Source organism: Alosa alosa, chromosome 14 (assembly GCF_017589495.1).
Source record: "Alosa alosa isolate M-15738 ecotype Scorff River chromosome 14, AALO_Geno_1.1, whole genome shotgun sequence".
Classification (NCBI taxonomy): domain Eukaryota; kingdom Metazoa; phylum Chordata; class Actinopteri; order Clupeiformes; family Clupeidae; genus Alosa; species Alosa alosa.
Genome location: NC_063202.1, coordinates 32,510,669 through 32,530,648, shown reverse-complemented (window position 1 = coordinate 32,530,648; position 19,980 = coordinate 32,510,669). Strand labels below are relative to the sequence as shown.

Here is a 19,980-nt window from a genome sequence, read left to right as displayed (position 1 = left end):
AAAACTCGTTCTTCAAAGGCCAGGTGTAAAACCGCCTAGTTGGAAAATGGAGCGGGCTGGGAAATGAAGGTTGATCTTGGCCAGCAGATGGCCTCCACATGTAGTGAGTACTGAACTAAGACCCGACTTAATTCTATGGTCGGATTCAGAGAAGATAGTTTACTTCATTGAACTCACTGTTCCTTGGGAAGACAGAGTGGAAGAGGCCAATGAGCTGAAGAGAGGGAAATGCACTGAAATGTCAGAGGAGGCAGCTAAGCGAGGTTGGAGTGCACAATTAGGGCCTATTGATGAATCTGTGCACGAAGGTTTGTCCACATCAATGGGACAAGCCAACCTAGACCAGGGGTTTTCAAACTTTTTGTGTGTGTGGACCACTATTTGTAATAAAGAATTTTCCCAGACCACCTCATAATACCCTTAATATTTTATTAAGGGTATTATGAGGTGGTCCGCGAAAATTCTATACACAGCCCTACTGTACCCGATTCCTGAATTAATCTGCACCTCTTAATAGGCCTACTAGCACTAAAACTAGGCCTATAACTGGGCATCACATCAGTAGGCTATCGCAAAAGCACCAATATGTCTAAAACAAAAATGTTTTTTAATACTTCAAAATAGCATTTGATAAATTAACCTTACATTTTAGCCATTTAGCCATATGTGTGTAGATTTGAACAAAATCTGGGTTGGTTCTTAGCGTGAGCTTTTACTGCCCAAGAAATTGCTCGGAGTTTGAATTCTCGTCGTGAAATAAAAAATTCCACTGGAGCTCCAAGCGGTTTTGACTCTTCGAATCACTGTACATATTAATTGACGCATAGGCTACTCGTAAAAGGGCGGATACAACAGGCTTGTTAAAAGAAAGTTTACTGCACACAACGGTTGCCACATATTTAATTTATTTATTTACTCAAGCGCCCGATGGCATAATCAAGTTAATTTCAACAACGTATTTCCTTAACAATATATTATTAAATGTATAACGTTACAGTAATAAGAACATCTGTCTGTCTGAGAGCGAGAGAGATGGAGAATGGGGAGAGAGAGACAGAGAAAGAGAATAAGTTTTCTTTTCACGCTCCACTGTCAATCTCCTCATTATTAGTAGAACTAGAGTTAACATCTGCCTCTTTTCTCTTCAGAGAACCTGTTGCCATCCACCGATCCATGTTGTGGTTCTAACCAGTTCTTCTAACCCTTAGAACCCTAAGCTGTTTTTAGGGCATTTTCACTACCTTTATTCATAAGGATTTATTCTGGTCATTGCACGTGCCACACACACATAGGGCCTATTATATATTGTTTTTTTTCAGCAGAGTCTAGGCTATCCAGATCTGCTATCATGGATAGCATGTATTAGTACTGGCATTGATTTTATTTTGATTTTTAAAGAATTAAAATACAAAAAGCGTATTATAAAAATTGTTATATTTTGACATATCTCACCACAGCAAGCTCATAGCTCTACATGCATTTCATGTGTGTGTAGGGCAGACTGTCCTGAATCGGGCAATATCATTGTCATGTTGGAGGGATACTGTGGGGCTGAGCAATTTACAGAAATATGTGGTGTGTGATTTACGGAAATAAATGCCATTTTTTATTTAGTGATGGAAAAATGACCTTTCTGCGCTCCATATCTGTGACACGAACTGATCTGACCTGATTTGACCCGAGTTTGCGTGTTAGCCTGTGGTGTATGCACTCATAATGATCCTCAGCTTTTTACTGCATTGCCATGAACAAAGTAAAGGCAAAAAAGGTGTTTCTTTGTTGAACAAATTGGGATGCAATGTGAGCCTTGAATTGGATGCCGTGCAAGAATTTGCTAGGATCTCAACCGGATTATGAACATGCTTTGCCATAGAGAAACACACGATAGTGTTGGATTAAACATGCTTTGCCACAAAAACATACAAAAACGTGGGGTAAGTCCAGCTATATGAAATTATCATTGTGCCGTCACTTCGTCTGTTTTATAACCCAGAAGGATGAACTAAGGATGAACTTTTGACTGGTATCAAATGATCGCTCTGAGTCTCCTCTTTCATCTGACATGCGTGGCATATCTATCCGATCACGGGTCCGCGAGTAATTCAAACGAGAGTAATGGGTGTGCAGCGTTGGTTTGTGTACATGACGTTATTATTTTGTAGTCACTTTCTCTGTTTTTATAAGCCAGAAGGATCTATATACATGGTACCAATGGATAGCCCTGTGTCTCCTCTTTAAACTGATATGCTTGCCATATCTATGCGATCACGGGTTCGCGAGTAATTCAAAAGAGAGTAATGGGTGCGCAGGTGAACGCAATAGACTGTAAATATGATGCAATTTGATTTAATTTCATGATTTTTATTTTTTTTTCCCATGATTTTCATACTTGATCGTGTAGACAAGTGTGTAGTCTCTTTGGAAAGCCCCACTGCTGCGCTGTCATGCAATAAACATTTCATCTCGCTGCGATGAACAGTTCCGGAGCAATGTAACAGAGAAGAAAGGGTGTTTTTTTTTTTTTACTCACTTTGCGTCAATTGGGTTCTAAGGGCTAACCGTTAGCGCTTAGCGGCACTGCACTTGAACGTCACAGCCTAGCGCCACTAGACTTTTAGTCACACAATAATCACACAACAACTTTACTATTTAATTTACATTTAAATTTGATATGAATATACATATTCTTAGAATATGTTAGCATTTCCTGGTAAAATAAAGGTTTGAAAAAAAATATTATTTTATATTTTATTTTGCTTTTCCACGGACCACCTGCAGTACCCTCACGGACCACTAGTGGTCCGCGGACCACACTTTGGGAATGACTGGTCTATGTTGTCAAAGGCAGCACTGAGGTCCAGGAGGACCAATATTGATATTATGTCCATTATTGGTAGCAATGAGGAGGTCATTAAAAACTTTAACTAAGGCTGATTCAGTACTGTGGTGAGCTCTGAAACCAGACTGATATAATTCTTGGATTTAATTCATATGGACACTATTTTTTCTAGTTTTTTTGACATAAAAATGAGATTAGTTATAACAAAACCTGTATCTGTAGGAAGAAAATTATCAAAAATCTAAAGTATCAAAATACTTTTGATTTAAGTATATTAAGTAAAGTATCAAAAATCATGTTTGTATCGAAAGAGTCAACCAGATCTACGCAGCGCTGCAAGATAAAATGCGCCTGCTGATTTGAGCATTGTCAGCGACGTGCTCCCTGCTCTTTTAGCATTCACTGTAAGTCTATTCAGTGATGATGTAAATAAACGGTACCAATTAACGTAATTTTGCCTTCAATGAAAAGTTGTTAACTAAGTTACTGTAAATAGACCCTAGGTTGTTTTTACTCCGGAATTACACTTTAAGACAGCACCGGTTTCTTGATCAAAGTCTGCTATACTTTTGCATACAATTGAAATCTTACAAATGTTCTTATTACTTATTTCATGGCCTGTTTGTTTGCAGAAGGAGTAGCAGAACCTGATGTACTGGAGGATTTCTCTTCAAACAGGTGATCCCTTTCATAAAATTAGGAGTCCAGTGTTTCCCACAGATCTGAATTATACATGTGGTGGTAGCCGTCAATTGTAGACATGTCTCTCTTGTAAATGAGATGCCTGAAACTGTGCTGCTCTATTTTTGAGCCACGGTTCGGTTTATTCCTGGGATTTCTGATGGGAGTGGTTAGGTGGTAAGTAAATAATGGGGGTTCTTGGCCTAAATTTAATCTGTTTTCATGCTTAGTTTCTCATAAAATGGCACTAGTGTTGTCATGATACCATAATTATCTGGAAAAGAAAGGATGCAGATCTCCTCCAGGTGTATTGGGTCATTTCTGTTGAATTTGGTGCACTTTTGTTGTGTGCCGGTCAATTCTGGGTTCATCATCAAAAAGTGCTTACATGTTTATTACAATGCATGAAAATGAAGTCGTCGTCGTCGTCGTCGTCTTCTACCAAAATTTCTGCGTCTAATTGAGCTTCAACCGTTTAATGCAGAAACTACTTTTTGAGATTAACATAAATCAAGCTTATTATGACCGCTGCTAGCGAAGCGGTCATATAATGATTGTCAAATTTTTTTATTTTTTTTATTTTTTATTTTTTTCCCCCACCCCACACCGGCACATGAAATTTGGTGGGTATGTAGCCCCACTAGACTTTTACGGAAAAATTTTGTTTCGTCCCCGGGGGCCGCCGAACCGCAAAAAAAGCAGTTTTTCCTAAATGACTACCTGAACCGTGGCACTGAGGATGAAGAATCTTTTATGGTATGTTGGTCTCAAGGGCCCACATCAACCTGGCCCATAATCACTCATTTGTGATTTGCCATTGTAGATGGCGGTATACACATGCACACACACAGAGGCACGCACATACTATCGGTATTAGAATGGCCGATACATAATTACAAATTCAGTAGGATTAAAAGAAAGCCAAATATTCATCATCATCATCATCATCATCATCATGGCTGCATTTCCATTATTTAGCGATACGTAGTCGTTTGTCTACTAGATGGCGCATCGTTGCAGTGAGACGTAATTTTGTTGGAAGTTAAAAGTGGGTTGGAAAAACAATGGACGCTTCCTACAAGGACCGTAGTTTACCGCAGAGAACGTCTAATAAGGATAGGAAGATGTACACATGAAATATAATTCCCATTTCTTCTTGAAGCCGAAATAAATCTGAGAATTTTTTTACTGCAGGTACGTTAATCTTATAATATCAATAAGGACCTAGGTACAATAATGTTACCGTTAGCGTTGGTTGAGTGATGGAGGCCAATTTGATTGCTTGCATTTGTGGAAAACTATAAATGCGGTTATACCAAGAAAATTGATAGCAGCACTGTAATTGTATCTTTCGACTGTCATTTGTTGCACGTGCTACAAAAATCATTCTGTGCAATGGAAGATTTACCAACGTTACACCGGTCTGATACAGTTTTGCCTATACATGCGTGAGACTGAGACGCCTGTTTATTTGTTTTAAGTGCATGCAGGGTGTGCGAGGGGAATCAATGTGCTTTGATTCCAGCTTGGTAGTTGTAGTCTGTGAGATTTAAAAAGCATGTGTGTGTGAAGTATCCAAACAATGACGCCTTCATTTCGTTATGGCTGCTTTAGCAACACACCTTAAGCTACTGTGTAGTGGGGTCCCATCTAGAAGTGGCTACTTCATTCGCGCTTTCCTTGACTCCTGGAGCTGCATGGATTTTATTACAACTTTTCGCCACGATATGGCAGTTTAAGTCCGCTTGATGCTGTAAGGCGTAAGCCATTGGTTTCCAAAGGAGATTTTATTTGTGTCGCCAGCATAGCCTATTGACAATTTGTGTTGTAAATAGGCCTACCTTATAGGCCTACCTGTAGCTTAGGGAAGCTAACAGCTTTCTATAAGGATCTAGTTTGTTAGTTACAGTTTTGTCATAACTCCCTGATGCATTTTTGCATTTAGAATAGCCAGAGCGTGGATATCTCAATCGGAAAATTAAACAATATCGGGCGCCTATGGACTAGGCTGGGTGAACCCAGCCTGATCTGCCCGCTATTTATTTTTTGATTTCTTAAGATTGAGCTTGGTCTGGTGAAAGCCAGACTAGCCATGGACCTCAGTTACACAATGCAAGGGAACATGAATCAGCCTATATTTGCACGAACAATAACGGACAACAGCTCTTCAACTTTGGCCCGTTAAAATGTGTATGAACAGTCTAGCAACGCTTTTCATCAAGGCCCATTTGGACATGTCAGTTATTTGCACCACTGGTTAGATGTAAAACAGCATTTTGTTTCAGACTACTGTAACTTACTTTATTGTCAATGCACAAATTATCACATGAACTAAAGATGACTAAAATCTTATGTAGAAGAAGAAACATTCACAAAAAATCCATCCATCCAAAAATTACCTTTTGTTTTTGATAGCTGTTGAAAACTGCATGGAACTGACAGAGATGTTTTTTGTTTATTAATAAATAAATAAAAATATAACATTATGCTGATACCTTTTGCTTTTCCCGAATACAATGTAGCCTACAGGTGTAAGTGACCTTTCATCAATCCAGTTGCAATGGATGAACTGTGATGAACTGCCCTACTTGTGATTGTTTAGAGATTTTAAAGGTTTTATAACAATGCTACAACTTCTTTGGCTATTCTACAATCTATTCACCTTTTCAGCGCCAGTAGGCTACTTTCTGTGCAGCTGCACACACACACAGGCATGCCAAACAAGCATACACAAAAGTTTCAAGAGTGGGGGATGGAGTAAAAGATGGAGACAAATTGTATGATAATAGTATGATTTATTTTCGCGGAACGGATGTACAGGACTGAGCGGCGGTCATATTTTGTACCGCTATGCGGTACATCTAGTTTTTTCCCATAGACTTTGCATGGGCACTATGACGTCATAAAGGGCTAATTAAACTGATTTGCACCTGTACCAACTGTCAGCTGCTCAACTATGCCCCTTCAAAGAGCCAGTTAAACTAATTGCACCTGTATCAACTGCTTTCTGCTCAACTAGACCAACTCTCATTTTTAGAGTGCATCAAAATAGTTGGATAGTTTAAATAGTTAAATTATTTAATAGTGAAATATTGTAGTGATGACTTTTATTTTGAAACAGTTGTGGGCAGAGGAAACAATTGAACATGATCTGTAGTCTTAAGAGAGCCAGATTGAATGCTTAAAGCCTGAGACCGAGTAGATAGTTTAAAAGTTGAATGTAGATAGTGTAATGGATGTTGATAGACAGAAAGTTTAATGGATGTTGATGGGCAGATTGTTTAATGGATGTTAATAGATAGTTTAAAGGGTGGACGAGTGAATTGTTTGAAGAAGATGGATGGGTAGAAAGTTGGAAAGAATGTGCCTTATATCCTTGTAGAATGGAGAGACACAGGGAGAGAGTTGGCCTAGTTGAGTAGAAAGCAGTTGATACAGGTGCAGTCAGTTTAATTGGCTTTTTGAGAGGGCCTACTTGAGCAGATGGCAGTTTATACAGGTGCGAATCAGTTTAATTAGCCCTTTTTTTGGGGAAGACGTGGCCTACTGGTTAGCGCTTCGGACTTGTTACCGGAGGGTTGTCTGTTCGAACCCCGACCAGTAGGCACGGCTTTAGTGCCCTTGAGCAAGGCACCTAACCCCTCACTGCTCCCCGAGTGCCGCTGTTGTTGTTGCAGGCAGCTTACTGCGCCGGGATTAGTGTGTGCTTCACCTCACTGTGTGTTCACTGTGTGCTGAGTTTCACTAATTCACGGATTGGGATAAATGCAGAGATCAATTTACCCTCACGGGATCAAAAGAGTATATATACTTATACTTTTTGATGTCTTAGTGCCAATGCAAAGTCTATGGGGGGAAAATAAGCTTGTTTTTTTGTTAATATCTCAAAACGTATAAAGTTTACAGAAATGAAAAGTACATTGTAATGTTGGTCTTAAAAATGACACCTGTGCATAGTTTGAACTTTGTAGAGTCTCTACATTAAACAGTTGAAACTGAATTAGACACAGAAATTTTGGTTAGAAGAAGAAGAATAATAAGAAGACCTCCGATAACAGAACGGGGCATTTTCATGCACTGTAATTAAGGGCCCCTAAAAATATGCATGGTTTTGGCATAACAGCGGGAATGTGAGTGTATTTTCAGTGTTCCATGTTTTATAGTGTTCACCTTTTTTCCTCTGTTTTAGTTCACTCAGTCTTACTCTAAATACACCAAGCCTTCACGTGACCGCTCAAAGAGGGCACCTGCAGCGAAAACCAGTCAGTCGGGAACTAGTTACTGAGGAGGTGTTTGATAAAGCTGTCCACATCCGTTTGCAAGAATGTCCTGGTAGGTCAATCATCTTATGCTTTGGTATAATTAAGAAAATGTATTTTATACAGTAAATATGTAAGATTTGTGTTTTAGTTATTTAACGTTTTTCCGAGTATAAGTCGCTCCGGAGTATAAGTACCGTATTTTCTGGACTATAAGCACTTTTTTTATAGTTTGGCTGGTGACTTATAGTCAGGTGCGACTTATATATGAAAAAATATATAATTGAACATGTTATTAAATGTTAATTCATATTAACTGGCATGAACCCTACGTGAAACATTACCGTCTACAGCCGCGAGAGAGCGCTCTCAAATGCACAAGTTCTGTGCACTTTCAATCAGAGATTAGTGCGCTATGCCTGAAACACACGTGCATACCTAAATCCTCAAATTATGTCCGGGATTCTATTTATAGCCGGGCCTCAGATTCTGACAAATAAAGACCAGTAATAATTTTGTTTCAATATAACTCATAAAAGAGCTCTTCTTAATATTTTATATTGTTGGTTGGTTTAATATTGTTGCCAATGAAAAGTCTTGAAAATTGTCCTACACCATAAGTCTCCAACAGTTGCAGTCGCATGCCACCCTCTTCTGAGCTTGCCAAAGGCTGAAGCAGTAACCAACGTAAACATAATTGTTGCTGCCAGGAATTTTATAAAAAAAGTAAATCATGCATAATTAAAAAAAAAAAAACTAAATTTAGGCTATCGTAGACCTCTTTGGCTATACGGAATAAGGTTTCCATTGCAGCACAGCACACGTTCCGTGGATAAATGAAAGCGGATGCCTTATCTCGCAATTAGCGGATGGAAATCCCGACACTCTTTTTTATACATCAAACTTAATAGTGAACCATCAAATACCCCACAGATTTCAGTGGTCATCAGTCCCGATATTTATCAATATAATCAAACAGTCCAAACGTAAATTAAATCCCAAATTGAACATCTGCTTTTGATAGTCTACCGGTATGCCGCTCTAAACGAAAAGTAGGCCTATGTCTCACAATAAAACGCACCACGTAAGAAATAAAGGCCTATAGCTGCTTTGAATATAAGCCATGGCCCAAATAAAGGTGCTGTGCTTTGCACAGCCTAAATAAAAGACCCCAGCCATAATTTGAGGATTTACGATAGTCTGTCTCCTAAACATTCCTCACCCGTTATCTAGACCTGCATGAAAACATTTGAAAACAAAACTCACTGCCATGTAGTATTTGATTGCTGTTTTGCTACTAATTATCTTTCACGTAATGAATACGCACACTAGAAAGTTAAAGTAGGCGCTAAAGTAAAGTACTATGCGCTCCGTGTCTGTAGCTGTCTTCACGTCCGCAATCGATTATAACGTTCCTCAAATGGAGAACACATCCATGTTCTATCGCGTTAGAGGCTGTCATGCTTCTGCAAAATTCCTGACTGTTCCTGATCACTAAACGTTTGTTTTCCTTTCCTGTTGGTAGCGGTTGATGTAGAAGCACCTAGGCTATAATTTGACTTCAGCAGTGACAAATCCTGCTGAGAGAGAGAGGGGCACCCGCAAAGTGGTCCATGCATGCTTGATTGCATTGCATGTGTCCAGTTACATAGTCTGTCTGTTCTTGGTTTTTGTGAAATAAATTTCTAAATATCACCTGCAGCTGCAGCTTCGGTCTGCATGTGCGCATCTTTTTCTCTCTGATGAGCATTTAATCTGCTGCTGGCTTGTCTCTACACATCGCCCAAAACGCTTGATTGCATTGCATTCTCCACATTTTTAGCTAAATTTTCATGTACCACATCAGTATTTTTGTTCAGTGGAACTTTTGTAAATTTCTTTACAATTACTATCGGGCCTATAGGCCTATGGCCTGGCTTGCTTCGGTCACGGCCCGACAGTAATTGTAAAGCAATTTACAAAAGTAAATTTTGCATCTTTTTCTCTCTCATGAGCATTTAATCTGCTGCCAGCTTGTGGATCCATCGCCCAAAATGCTTGATTGCATTGCATTGTCCTAGGGCTGCAGCTATAGATTCTTTTTGTAATCGATTAATCTAGCACTTTATCGATCGATTAATCGGATAAATGTTTTTTGCATTTTTAAACAACCAAAACAAATAATGCATAACGAAAATGACATGGCTGTAAAATGATCAAGCAATTGGCACAGAGGTATTTATTCTAACTCCAACATCAGGCTACAAAACTAAGCCCATTTATTGCAATTTACTAAAAAATAGCCTACCATTAGGCTACTAACAAATAATTTTACCATTGGGCTACTAAAAAATAGGGTGTGCTGGTAACCTAGCAACCTGTGTGTGTGCACGCGTGCGGTGCGTGAGGGAAGATGAGGGTGCATGCATGTGTGTATAAGAAGGGGTTCTTTTTTATACTGTCGAACGTGAATAAGTTTACTACTTAAAAACATCAAAGCTAAACATTATATCACGACATCGCTACAAATACAGTATGTGATTAAAATCAGCCAACATCAATGTAGGCTATAGGCTACGTAGATAGATGATAGCCTACTTTATTGACGCTTGGTGAAACGGTACGGAGTGGATGTTTTCGGTTCAGATGCTTGTTCTTTTCCTTTTTGAGTATGTAATGATCCCAAAACTTTACTTAAACTTTAGACGTTCTCTGCCATTTATCTTGACTCTGCCATCGCGCCAGCTAAACAGTTACGGGGTTAAGTCATTGAGAGACCTCAGACCCATACAGACCAGCCTCAGACGAGTCCAGCTAAATTCAGAATGTATCACGATTCACGCGCTAGTGGTGTGCTTCCTGAACAACGGTCCGTGTGGAACAATCAGATCCCTGTGCGCGTCAGGAATTTAACGAGGCTTCGAGGCAGGGTTTTTGCCTCGAGTAATTTTTGTAATCGAGTTATTCGAGTAACTCGATGAATCGTTTCAGCCCTACATTCTCCACATTTTAGCTAAATTTTGGTGTACCATTTTTTTCTTTCAGTGAATCTTTTGCTTTACAATTACCTTCCGGCCCTCCTCTTGGCTGCCTTCACTCCTTCGTCTTCATTAAAACTAAAATTTGGCCTCAACAGTCCAGTTGCATAGTCTCTGTGTTTGGTTTTGGATTTTGTGAAATCCATTTCTAAATAAATGCGTCTTCTACTCCGGTGCGACTTATAGTCCGGAAAATACGCTATATATTCAAACATACTACTGTTCTATACGCATGAACAAAACGGAATACTGAATCAAACAAAAAGTAAAGTTATCATGCAAAGTTCAGATACCACTTACATCGTTTTGTAAGTTTAATGCAAATTTGTATCAGTGGGCCAAACAATTACATTTTAAAGTAAGGGTACTTTAACCATTTGTACTTCAGAGTATGTGTCCTTGAAAGCATACAACTGCAAAGTTTAGCAGTTAGGATTACTGAAGTAATGTGCTCAATGCACGTCACAATTCCGTATTCGCTTTAACCCGTAGATCAACTTCCTGGTTATGCTGCTTACACTGTAGTCGTCTTCAAGACCTGCTTTGTGTCACTGTAAACAATGTAGACCCACTTATGAAAATGTTGTGTGCCACTCCCTCCAGTAACGGGAAGGGGATTTAAAATGTACATTGCCAACTACATTGACAATTATTAGGATAAAAAGCTAAGGTTAACGTGTTACATCTTAACCAAGCAACTAACGTTATTGAACTGGTTAGATAACGTTAGCTATTTTGTCCGACTAGCAATACTCTATTATAACAGACCAGTAAACTGTCAATTTCTGTCATGTACAACGTAATCAGGAAGTTGATCTGCAAGTATGAGCGAATCCGGAATTGTGACATACATTGTTCAACAAGTGGATCAGGTATGTCCCCGGGTATGTCAGGGCTCTACACTAACATTTTTTTTTCCAGGAGCACTTGTGCGGCCAAGTTAAAAAAATTAGGAGCACAGACAAAAATTTGGGCGCACAGTCACTTCTGTACTTAACTTACACATAATCTAACATTAGCTAACAGTTAAACATGCCAGTGCACCAATTGCGAATATTAAGAATGACTGACAACATTTAGGCTACAGGAAACAGGATTTTAAAGATCAGTGCCTACTTTATTTTTTGTCTGTTCTATTTTCCTACATTTTGTTAATGTAAAATAATATAATACATTGCCATATTTGCATTTAGCCTGTATATCAAGTATCCTGCCAAATGTAGGCTAATTTATTTATTTGTGAATCCATCTGTAGCTAATCCAAATATGCCCATGGTGACCTATCTGACTGCATACTGCCTAATGCTACTACTAAAACAGTCCATTTTCTTTTCCATGAAACCCAACATATAGGCTATCAAGGATATATATATATATATATATATATATATATATATATATATATATATATATATATATATATATATATATTTATTTATTTATTTATTTATTTATTTATCTATCTATCATTGATGGGGGCAGTAGGCAAACTTTCGTTTTGCACTTCAGCTTGAATTCGGTGTAAACAAACAAGCATGCGTGGAAGCCTGGAGTTGTCAGTAGAGTTCTACCTTTGAATAAAATGGGAGTATTACGGGAGGCTACTTTTGTGCCTGTTCGCTACAGCTATAATTTGCATATTGCAGCCAATACGTCAACTGGGCTAAAAGGCATGTTCGGTTACCTTTCCTTCTCTCACTGCATTCTCAGAATCTCATCCTGTTCCTCCTATATAAGATGAATTCGGTGGATAGAAGAACTAATTTCTTCAATCTTTGCATCTTGGCTGGCTAGTCTAACTTTCCGCTTTTTCTGCGCGCTCTTGGATTTGATAGAAGCGACTACTAGCAAGTCACAACGCGAAACTGCTAGCGTTAATGGGAGGTGTAGTTTTTATGCTGCATTCGCGACGTGATTCTATGGTTTGCACAGTAATGTTTCTCGATATTGCGTTGTATTTTGTAGACAAACATTGACATGGTTAGAAGTCATTCGCACCAGTGCGCCTAAATATTTTTTTTGCACTCGCACGCCATCATTTTTACTCGCGAGTGAAATGGGCGCACTGTAGAGCCCTGTATGTGCCCAATAATTTTTTTTCTGATGGCCCACGGATCTCGATGTCCCCTTTACACTTGCTTATAGAGCCCGAGCGGTAGTAATTACGTTACGTTGTTACAGTGTAGTTGACTGTCTGTCCTTTTAACTTTTGACAATGTGACTGAAGATGTATTTCTTTAATAGCGTGACGGTTATAGCAGTGAGACGTATCATCTCTCCCCGGCCTGTTATTTTGAACGCGTATGTTTACAATTTGCAGTATGACGTTATCCATTGCTAAATTATGGCTCATCATAGACTAGCTAACCACAAAGCTAGCTAATGCCATGACTATCAGTGGAAGACCCCTAACGTTAACATTAATGAGCTTGGAAACCACAACGAACTTTTCTATTCTATTCTATTCTGCCTAAATAAAGTAATCATTACTGTATTGAACTGTATTGAACATTTATACATAGAGAAAAAGTATCAAACGTAGCTTGTGCATAAAAGTTAGCTTTTCTTTTACACGTGTGTGAAATCCAATGACGCCAAGTGTGCGTTTCAGACTGTCGTTCAGCTGCAGCATTAACGAGTTACATAATGGATTTAGATCACTAAATAGTAGTTTTTAGAAGGCAGGCAGCAACTGATGATTGAAAATGGTTTGATGTAGCTTGATGGAAATAATTTTAAAAGTGCAGGTAAAGGGATAAGCAAGCTGACATTGTAATTATAAGGTAGCTTATAAGGCAATAGGGACTAATTATTACACACGCACACTCAAAGACTAAGTTTCATATCTTAAGTTTCTATTTTTATACATTTTATTTATCAGAACTTTAATATATTTTGATGTTCCTCTGTTCCACTGTGACGATATTTAAAAATAAACAAGTTTTTAAAAAAAAAATGCATTATCATATTATTTGAGTCAAATAACTACAAATAACTAATGTTAGGGAAATCTGTTGATGTTTTGTTGCGCGTTTCTGGAAAAAATAAATATAAATATATATATATATATATATATATATATATATATATATATATATATATATATATATATTTATTTATATATAATCTCGGCCGATATATCGGAATATCGTTTTTTTTTAAATCAACAAATATTTGTATCGGTATCGGCCTTCAAAATCCTTTATCGGTCGGGCTCTACTTGCTTATACCTTTTCTCATTCCTCTTTGGGCTTTCTATCTTTGCTTCCCTACTGTTACCTTACTTCTGATATACCTATTCCCTGACCTCTTACACCTTTTGTCTTTCTTTATTTTCCAACATTATCCTACTCACCTTTCCCCATTCTCATATCTTGTACTTTCTCTGTCTTGTAGAGCCATCTGGGATACTTGCAAGCAAAATGGAAAGAGACTCTTCCTGGCAAGGATTTACTCTTGGCATGAGTGATGTCACTGTTCCTGAATTAACTACTGATATCATAATGAACAAAACTGCACTTTACACCCAATCCCTCTCCCGACCAGCCACAGTTGACTGTGTGGAAGAGTTACAGACAAATCCCTCTGAGAAAGAAGAGTTGGAATATATGAAACAGACTACCATTACAGAAGTGGGCAGTACATATCCTGATGAGATGGTTCCTGAGACCCAAGAGGAGGAGGAATTTGTGTCTGGGACGACATCTGAGATTACACATATGGATGACCCGGATCATGTGAGGGTAGAGCCTATGTCCGAATGCAAGGTCCAGGATAGCGGGCAGGAGGCTGAGAAACAGCAGTTGGACAAGTCAACTGCCAACTCGAGTGGTGTGATCCCTGAATCTCTGAGTCTGGTGGTTGAGGAGTTACAAGCTAAGATTGTGGAGTGCTATGATGGAACAACTCTGACACCGGCCATTGAGTCAGAAGAAATTGAGAATGGATCTGAGGTAGTACAAATGGCTAGGGGTTTGCCTGATGATAAGGAGATGGACACCCTACAGTACCCAGAGCAAGTTGTCCACAATAGTGTGTACTTTTCTGAACATGGGGCCACGTCTGAAGTATCTACAAAAACAAGGAAAAGCGGTTGCATGTTTAATGTTGGAGCAGAAAAGGGTAAGTCATATGATTTATGCTCTCTGAGGTTTCACCACATTTTATTTGTACCTGCACAGCTTCTTTGTAGGAAGAGGAAATCATAGCGTTAGTGCTTATCCACAGGTTTTATTTATTAATGGTTAGACATCCCTTAATACAAGAAGTGCTTATGACGTATAGTGAGGGAAATGAGCCTCAGTCATCTGTACATCAATATACAAAAAAAGCTGCCATCAAAACATGCATTCCTGGAACATCATCCAAGCTCTCTGGGCCCCGGATAGCGCAGTAGGTGTAAATGGAGAGATAGTAGCGTCTTTCACTTGAGGAACGCAATGGCAGAGATGGAGCATAGATCTGAATAAAAGAAGCCAAGTAAATAGGGGACAGAAAATAGTTCTTAGGAGGAGGACCTAAAGGGCCCACTATACGTGCATGTGTGACGTCATAATTACCATGATTCCATTTATAAAGGGGGAAGATGTCCAGGGTTGTGAATACTTTTTCATAGGCATTGTAACATGGACCAGACCTTATCCAGGGTTTTTGGTTGGGATATTTCAGTTTCATAGTTGCCTCATTAGCATAGTAAATTGCAGTTATTGAAATTTGCCTGTTACGATCAACACTGCGTCCGGGTGTACAAGTGTACAGTCTACAATGTGTTGGAAGGGGAACCCATGGGGAATACATGCTGAGAGATCACTGGATGTCATCAGCATATCATTGAAATTCAGTTTAATCTAATTAAATTCAAAACACTTTTTGTAAACTATAGAAAGGAAAGAACATGTCTACGAATTGTTAATGGTAAATAAATAATTATTGGTAGATAAATAACTTTACATGCTTTTTGGCCTTTTCATAGCATTGGGAATGTATTGTTGTTGTCTAATAGCAATGTTTCTGTATTGCGTTAATGAGGTATTTCCTTTCATAGATTATGTGCAATTGAAATGTAAAACTGGAAGGCAATCAGATCATGTTTTGGATCCTGACTCTGCTCTGCCTTCTATGCTGTCTGAGAGGACTAATGAGGAGTTAGAAGAGGAGAATGATTGCCAAGGTTAGATGCATTCCACACAGCTATTTGTGCTGATTGCCATTCGTTTAATTTACAATGTGTCTAATATACAGGAAATTATGGCAGTGTTTTATGCATGTGCAGTGACTGTTATTGCAATACTTCATTGGGACACCAAAACCATCACCATTACCTAGGGTTGCAAAGGGGCAGAACATTTCTGGTAAATTTCCGGAAACTTTCCATGGGAAGTAAAGATGGGGAATTTTGAAAATATTCCAGATTGGAAAGTTTAATGGAATTAAAAGAAATTATGGGATTTATTTGGAGTTTTCAGGAATTAACTGGTAATTTTGGGTAATTCATACAGACTGTTTCATAAACAAACATTAACATTTTGTTTCATAATAAGCAATATGATTTGTTTGTTCGTATTTTCGCTTGGCATACAAAACTAGCTAGCATGTTAACGGGAATCCCATTCTCTGCCTATGGTTTACTAGCGTGTTAAGTTAGCAACTCTGAAACCACTGAACTGCCCAAGATACACGACACCACTCAACAAAATCCGATTGGTTGGAACATCACTTTGTCCAGTTAGAATCTCAGAAAATGGTAAAACAAGTAAAACAATATATACAAAATAATGACGCCACATAATACCCCAAACCTCATAGATTATGATTATTTATTAAGTTGTTAAGCTTAATCAGAGAGGCAATATGAGCATATGGTTATTAATCGTCCCGTTAGAGCTTATGCAAAATGGCGTACACCCATTTAAATGAAAGAAAATGACAAGCTCATAACTGGGCAACTCTGTTCGCAAACTTCCCTCAGTTTCAGTTATTCCCACATGAGGTGACTTTTTCGCTGGGAATTGTTTTTCCTATGCACATGAACGCACCATAGGTTTCCATTATGTCTAGTAGCCTATGTTGATCGCTGTGTGCATGTGATTGACGTATACAGGGTAGAAAGTTCCCTGTTATAGACTAACTTGCCATATAAAAAATTCCCAGTTTATTCCTATTTATTCCCGTTAATTCCCATGGAAAGTTTCCCACTTTGAAAATTCCCGGAATAACACTGGTATAACAGTTATTATTGTATGATATGTTAAAAATAGTTATGCATAAATACATTTCTGTGAAATAACTAAAGCATTTTGTGAAACACTGAACTAAAAACTATGTTTCTAAATGTGTGTAGAGTTGGCTCAACAAACACCTGTTTTTGTGAGACAGAGGAAGGAGGAGCCAACTATTGCCCTGTCCCCTCCAGTTGTTAACAGCGGGAATCCCAGGTAAATTGATCAAGTGGGATCACCGAAGACTTGAGGTGTAAACTGGCCAGTTTCTGGAAAGGGCCAGTGATGTCCCATCTCCCTGAATGTTTTCATGTACTTTTTTTGTTACTAGCACTATGCAATTTTTGGTCTTACACTAGCACGCCAGATACAGAAAATCATAGAAATACTACTCACAGCCTTATTTGAACTACCAATATAGTAGTAGTATAGTATTGTGTGTGTATATATACTCTTTTGATCCTGTGAGGGAAATTTGGTGTCTGCATTTATCCCAATCCGTTAATTAGTGAAACACACTCGGCCCACACTGTGAGGTGAAGCACACACTAATCCCGGCGCAGTGAGCTGCCTGCAACAACAGCGGCGCTCGGGGAGCAGTGAGGGGTTAGGTGCCTTGCTCAAGGGCATTTCAGCCGTGCCTACTGGTCGGGATTCGAACCGGCAACCGGTTACAAGTCCGAAGCGCTAACCAGTAGGCCACGGCTGCCCCTAATTTACTAACTGGTGTCTTTTGCCAATATAGTCAGCTATGTTGTTGTCATTTTTGCAGTGTGTTCTGTACGGAACGCAGCACTGCATAGTGGATATTTTGGATGGCTGTTGGAAACTACACATTTCAGTCCTACACATGACTATATATACTGCTCAAAAGGGAACACTGCAATCATACACTGGATCGGTACTCTGACACTGTTTGGTTCTGAGCACAAGTAAAACTTTTTGAGGCGAGTGTTTTATTTTGCAAGAACTGTCAGACATTCTGTGAATGTAGTTTGAGAATGGAGGTTTCAAAATATGTGTTTTAACAATTGTGGAAAACCTAAGGGTTCCCTTAATTTTTTTGAGCAGTATAGTATATACCATCAAAATGAATTTGAAGAGGTTTAGTCCAGTCATTTTAGGAGAAAGGGTTGAACAAATTGCAACACAAGCAAACTTAACTGATTTTGTATCCTCAATATGTCCTGAGTAAGAGAAAAAAAGCCCCGAAGAATCCCAATAGGGGAAAGTTTAGAAAAAGACCTAAATATACCCTATTCATGCGCCTATACAGTATTTTTCTCACGCAAATAGGGGGGGAAAAAATTAACCTTCACATATCACCATGAAAATTACTGAGTTGATTACTTACATCAAGACAAACAAAAAATGTATTATAAGTTTTTTGAAATTGTTTGTTAACATGGGCAAACAGGGCATAATGTAATTAGTTTTGAGTCACTATACATAGTATAGCTAATGTATAGTGACTCAAAACTAATTGCAACATTTCACAAACAAATTGTCCAAGGCATGGAGGAAGATAATACATGTCTTAACTGGTATTATATCTCATCTAGAAGGTATATGCTTATAGAAAATATGTACTTTATGGTGTTTAATTTGTTTTCCCTGGACAGTATAGGCCAAAATGTATCCACTTTACACTAGATTTGCCTTTACAGAATAGAGGGCAATGTATTGTGCATGGCATAGAGGAAGATGGGGAAATGTCTTAAATGATGTTATATCTCCTCCGGAGGGTATATGCTTTCAGAAAATATATAGTTTAGGGTGTTTAATTAGTTTCCATTAATAGTGCAGGCCAAAATGTATCAGCTGTTCACTTGATTCGCCTATACAGAATAGAGGAGTATGTGTTATGCATGGTATGGAGGAAGGTGGGACATAAATTGATTGATGCTATATTTCATGTACAGTGCATATACTTTTAGAATATGTATAGTTTTGACTGTTCTATGAATTTGGTAAAACCATGATCCATGCATAGGCATGCATTGTTAATTATTAATCTTAAACTATATTTATTAGTATAGCATTTTTGCCAGATGTCACAACAATAGTCACACTTGGAGGCTAACTGCAGTTATCCCATCTGCACCCTTCTGTCGAATTAGGACATTATCATGTCCATCTTCAACTTTGCCTTCACAATTTTCCTGCATTCACTAACATAAACATACTGTGCTGTCCGATTATTGTTTTAGACAAAAATTGTGCAAAGTAAAGGTGCATCACACAGGCCCCTCTGATTGGACAGACAGTATATCAGTCAACCCCTGGGCAAGAGGTCAATTACTATAAGACTTGCAAAATGGACTGATACTTTAGTGTGATATACTGTATGTTTCAGTGACCTCTAAATCAGATTACGTAAACACCAAAACCACTTTCCTAGGCTGAATAATGCCTAACTATGTGTTTGTACAGATTACACATTGTGGAACACTTACATGCAAAAACCCACTTGGCTCTATTTAAAGATTCAACAACCATTTCCATTGATTCAAAGGGCCACAATGTAAAAATAGACACCAATTTTGCAACAAACCAGTATGAAATAAGCCAAAGGAATTCACTCTTTGAAAAAAAAAAAACAATGCAAGATTCTAAAATTCCATGTTAAAGGTCCAGTATGTAGGAAATAATGGAAAATAAACTGTAACCATTCCAAAAATGATCACCATATGTTGTCAGAGAGTAAGGAAACACGATGAATTGAAGTAATGGCTTATTTGACAACATTACTCTAACCCGTAAAACCCATGAAAAAAAATGAGTTCTGGGCGAATTTCTTGGAATTTTCGTTTATGTTTTGAACGATTAGTTCTAGAATAGCGTATTAATAATGGGCTAGCGCGTCGTCCTATTTGGGTTGCCAAATTAGCAAAGGCCAACTGTCAACAGCTGTCAGTAGTCATGAACGCCCACGAGAGGCAGGCAAATTTTAATTTCCAAAATTA

General features: G+C 38.4%; 1 protein-coding gene across 2 annotated transcripts in view; it reads left to right on the top strand.

Annotated features, from left to right (window-relative positions):
• Nucleotides 1-19,980, top strand: part of cenpt (centromere protein T) — a 65,836-nt gene that overhangs the window by 29,667 nt on the left and 16,189 nt on the right. For both annotated transcript variants that reach the window (XM_048263635.1, XM_048263634.1), the window contains exons 6-10: nucleotides 3,472-3,517; nucleotides 7,710-7,852; nucleotides 14,193-14,918; nucleotides 15,841-15,966; nucleotides 17,137-17,230. In XM_048263635.1, coding sequence (XP_048119592.1) covers nucleotides 3,472-3,517; nucleotides 7,710-7,852; nucleotides 14,193-14,918; nucleotides 15,841-15,966; nucleotides 17,137-17,230 — 1,135 coding nt within the window. The remainder of the gene's footprint in view (nucleotides 1-3,471; nucleotides 3,518-7,709; nucleotides 7,853-14,192; nucleotides 14,919-15,840; nucleotides 15,967-17,136; nucleotides 17,231-19,980) is intronic.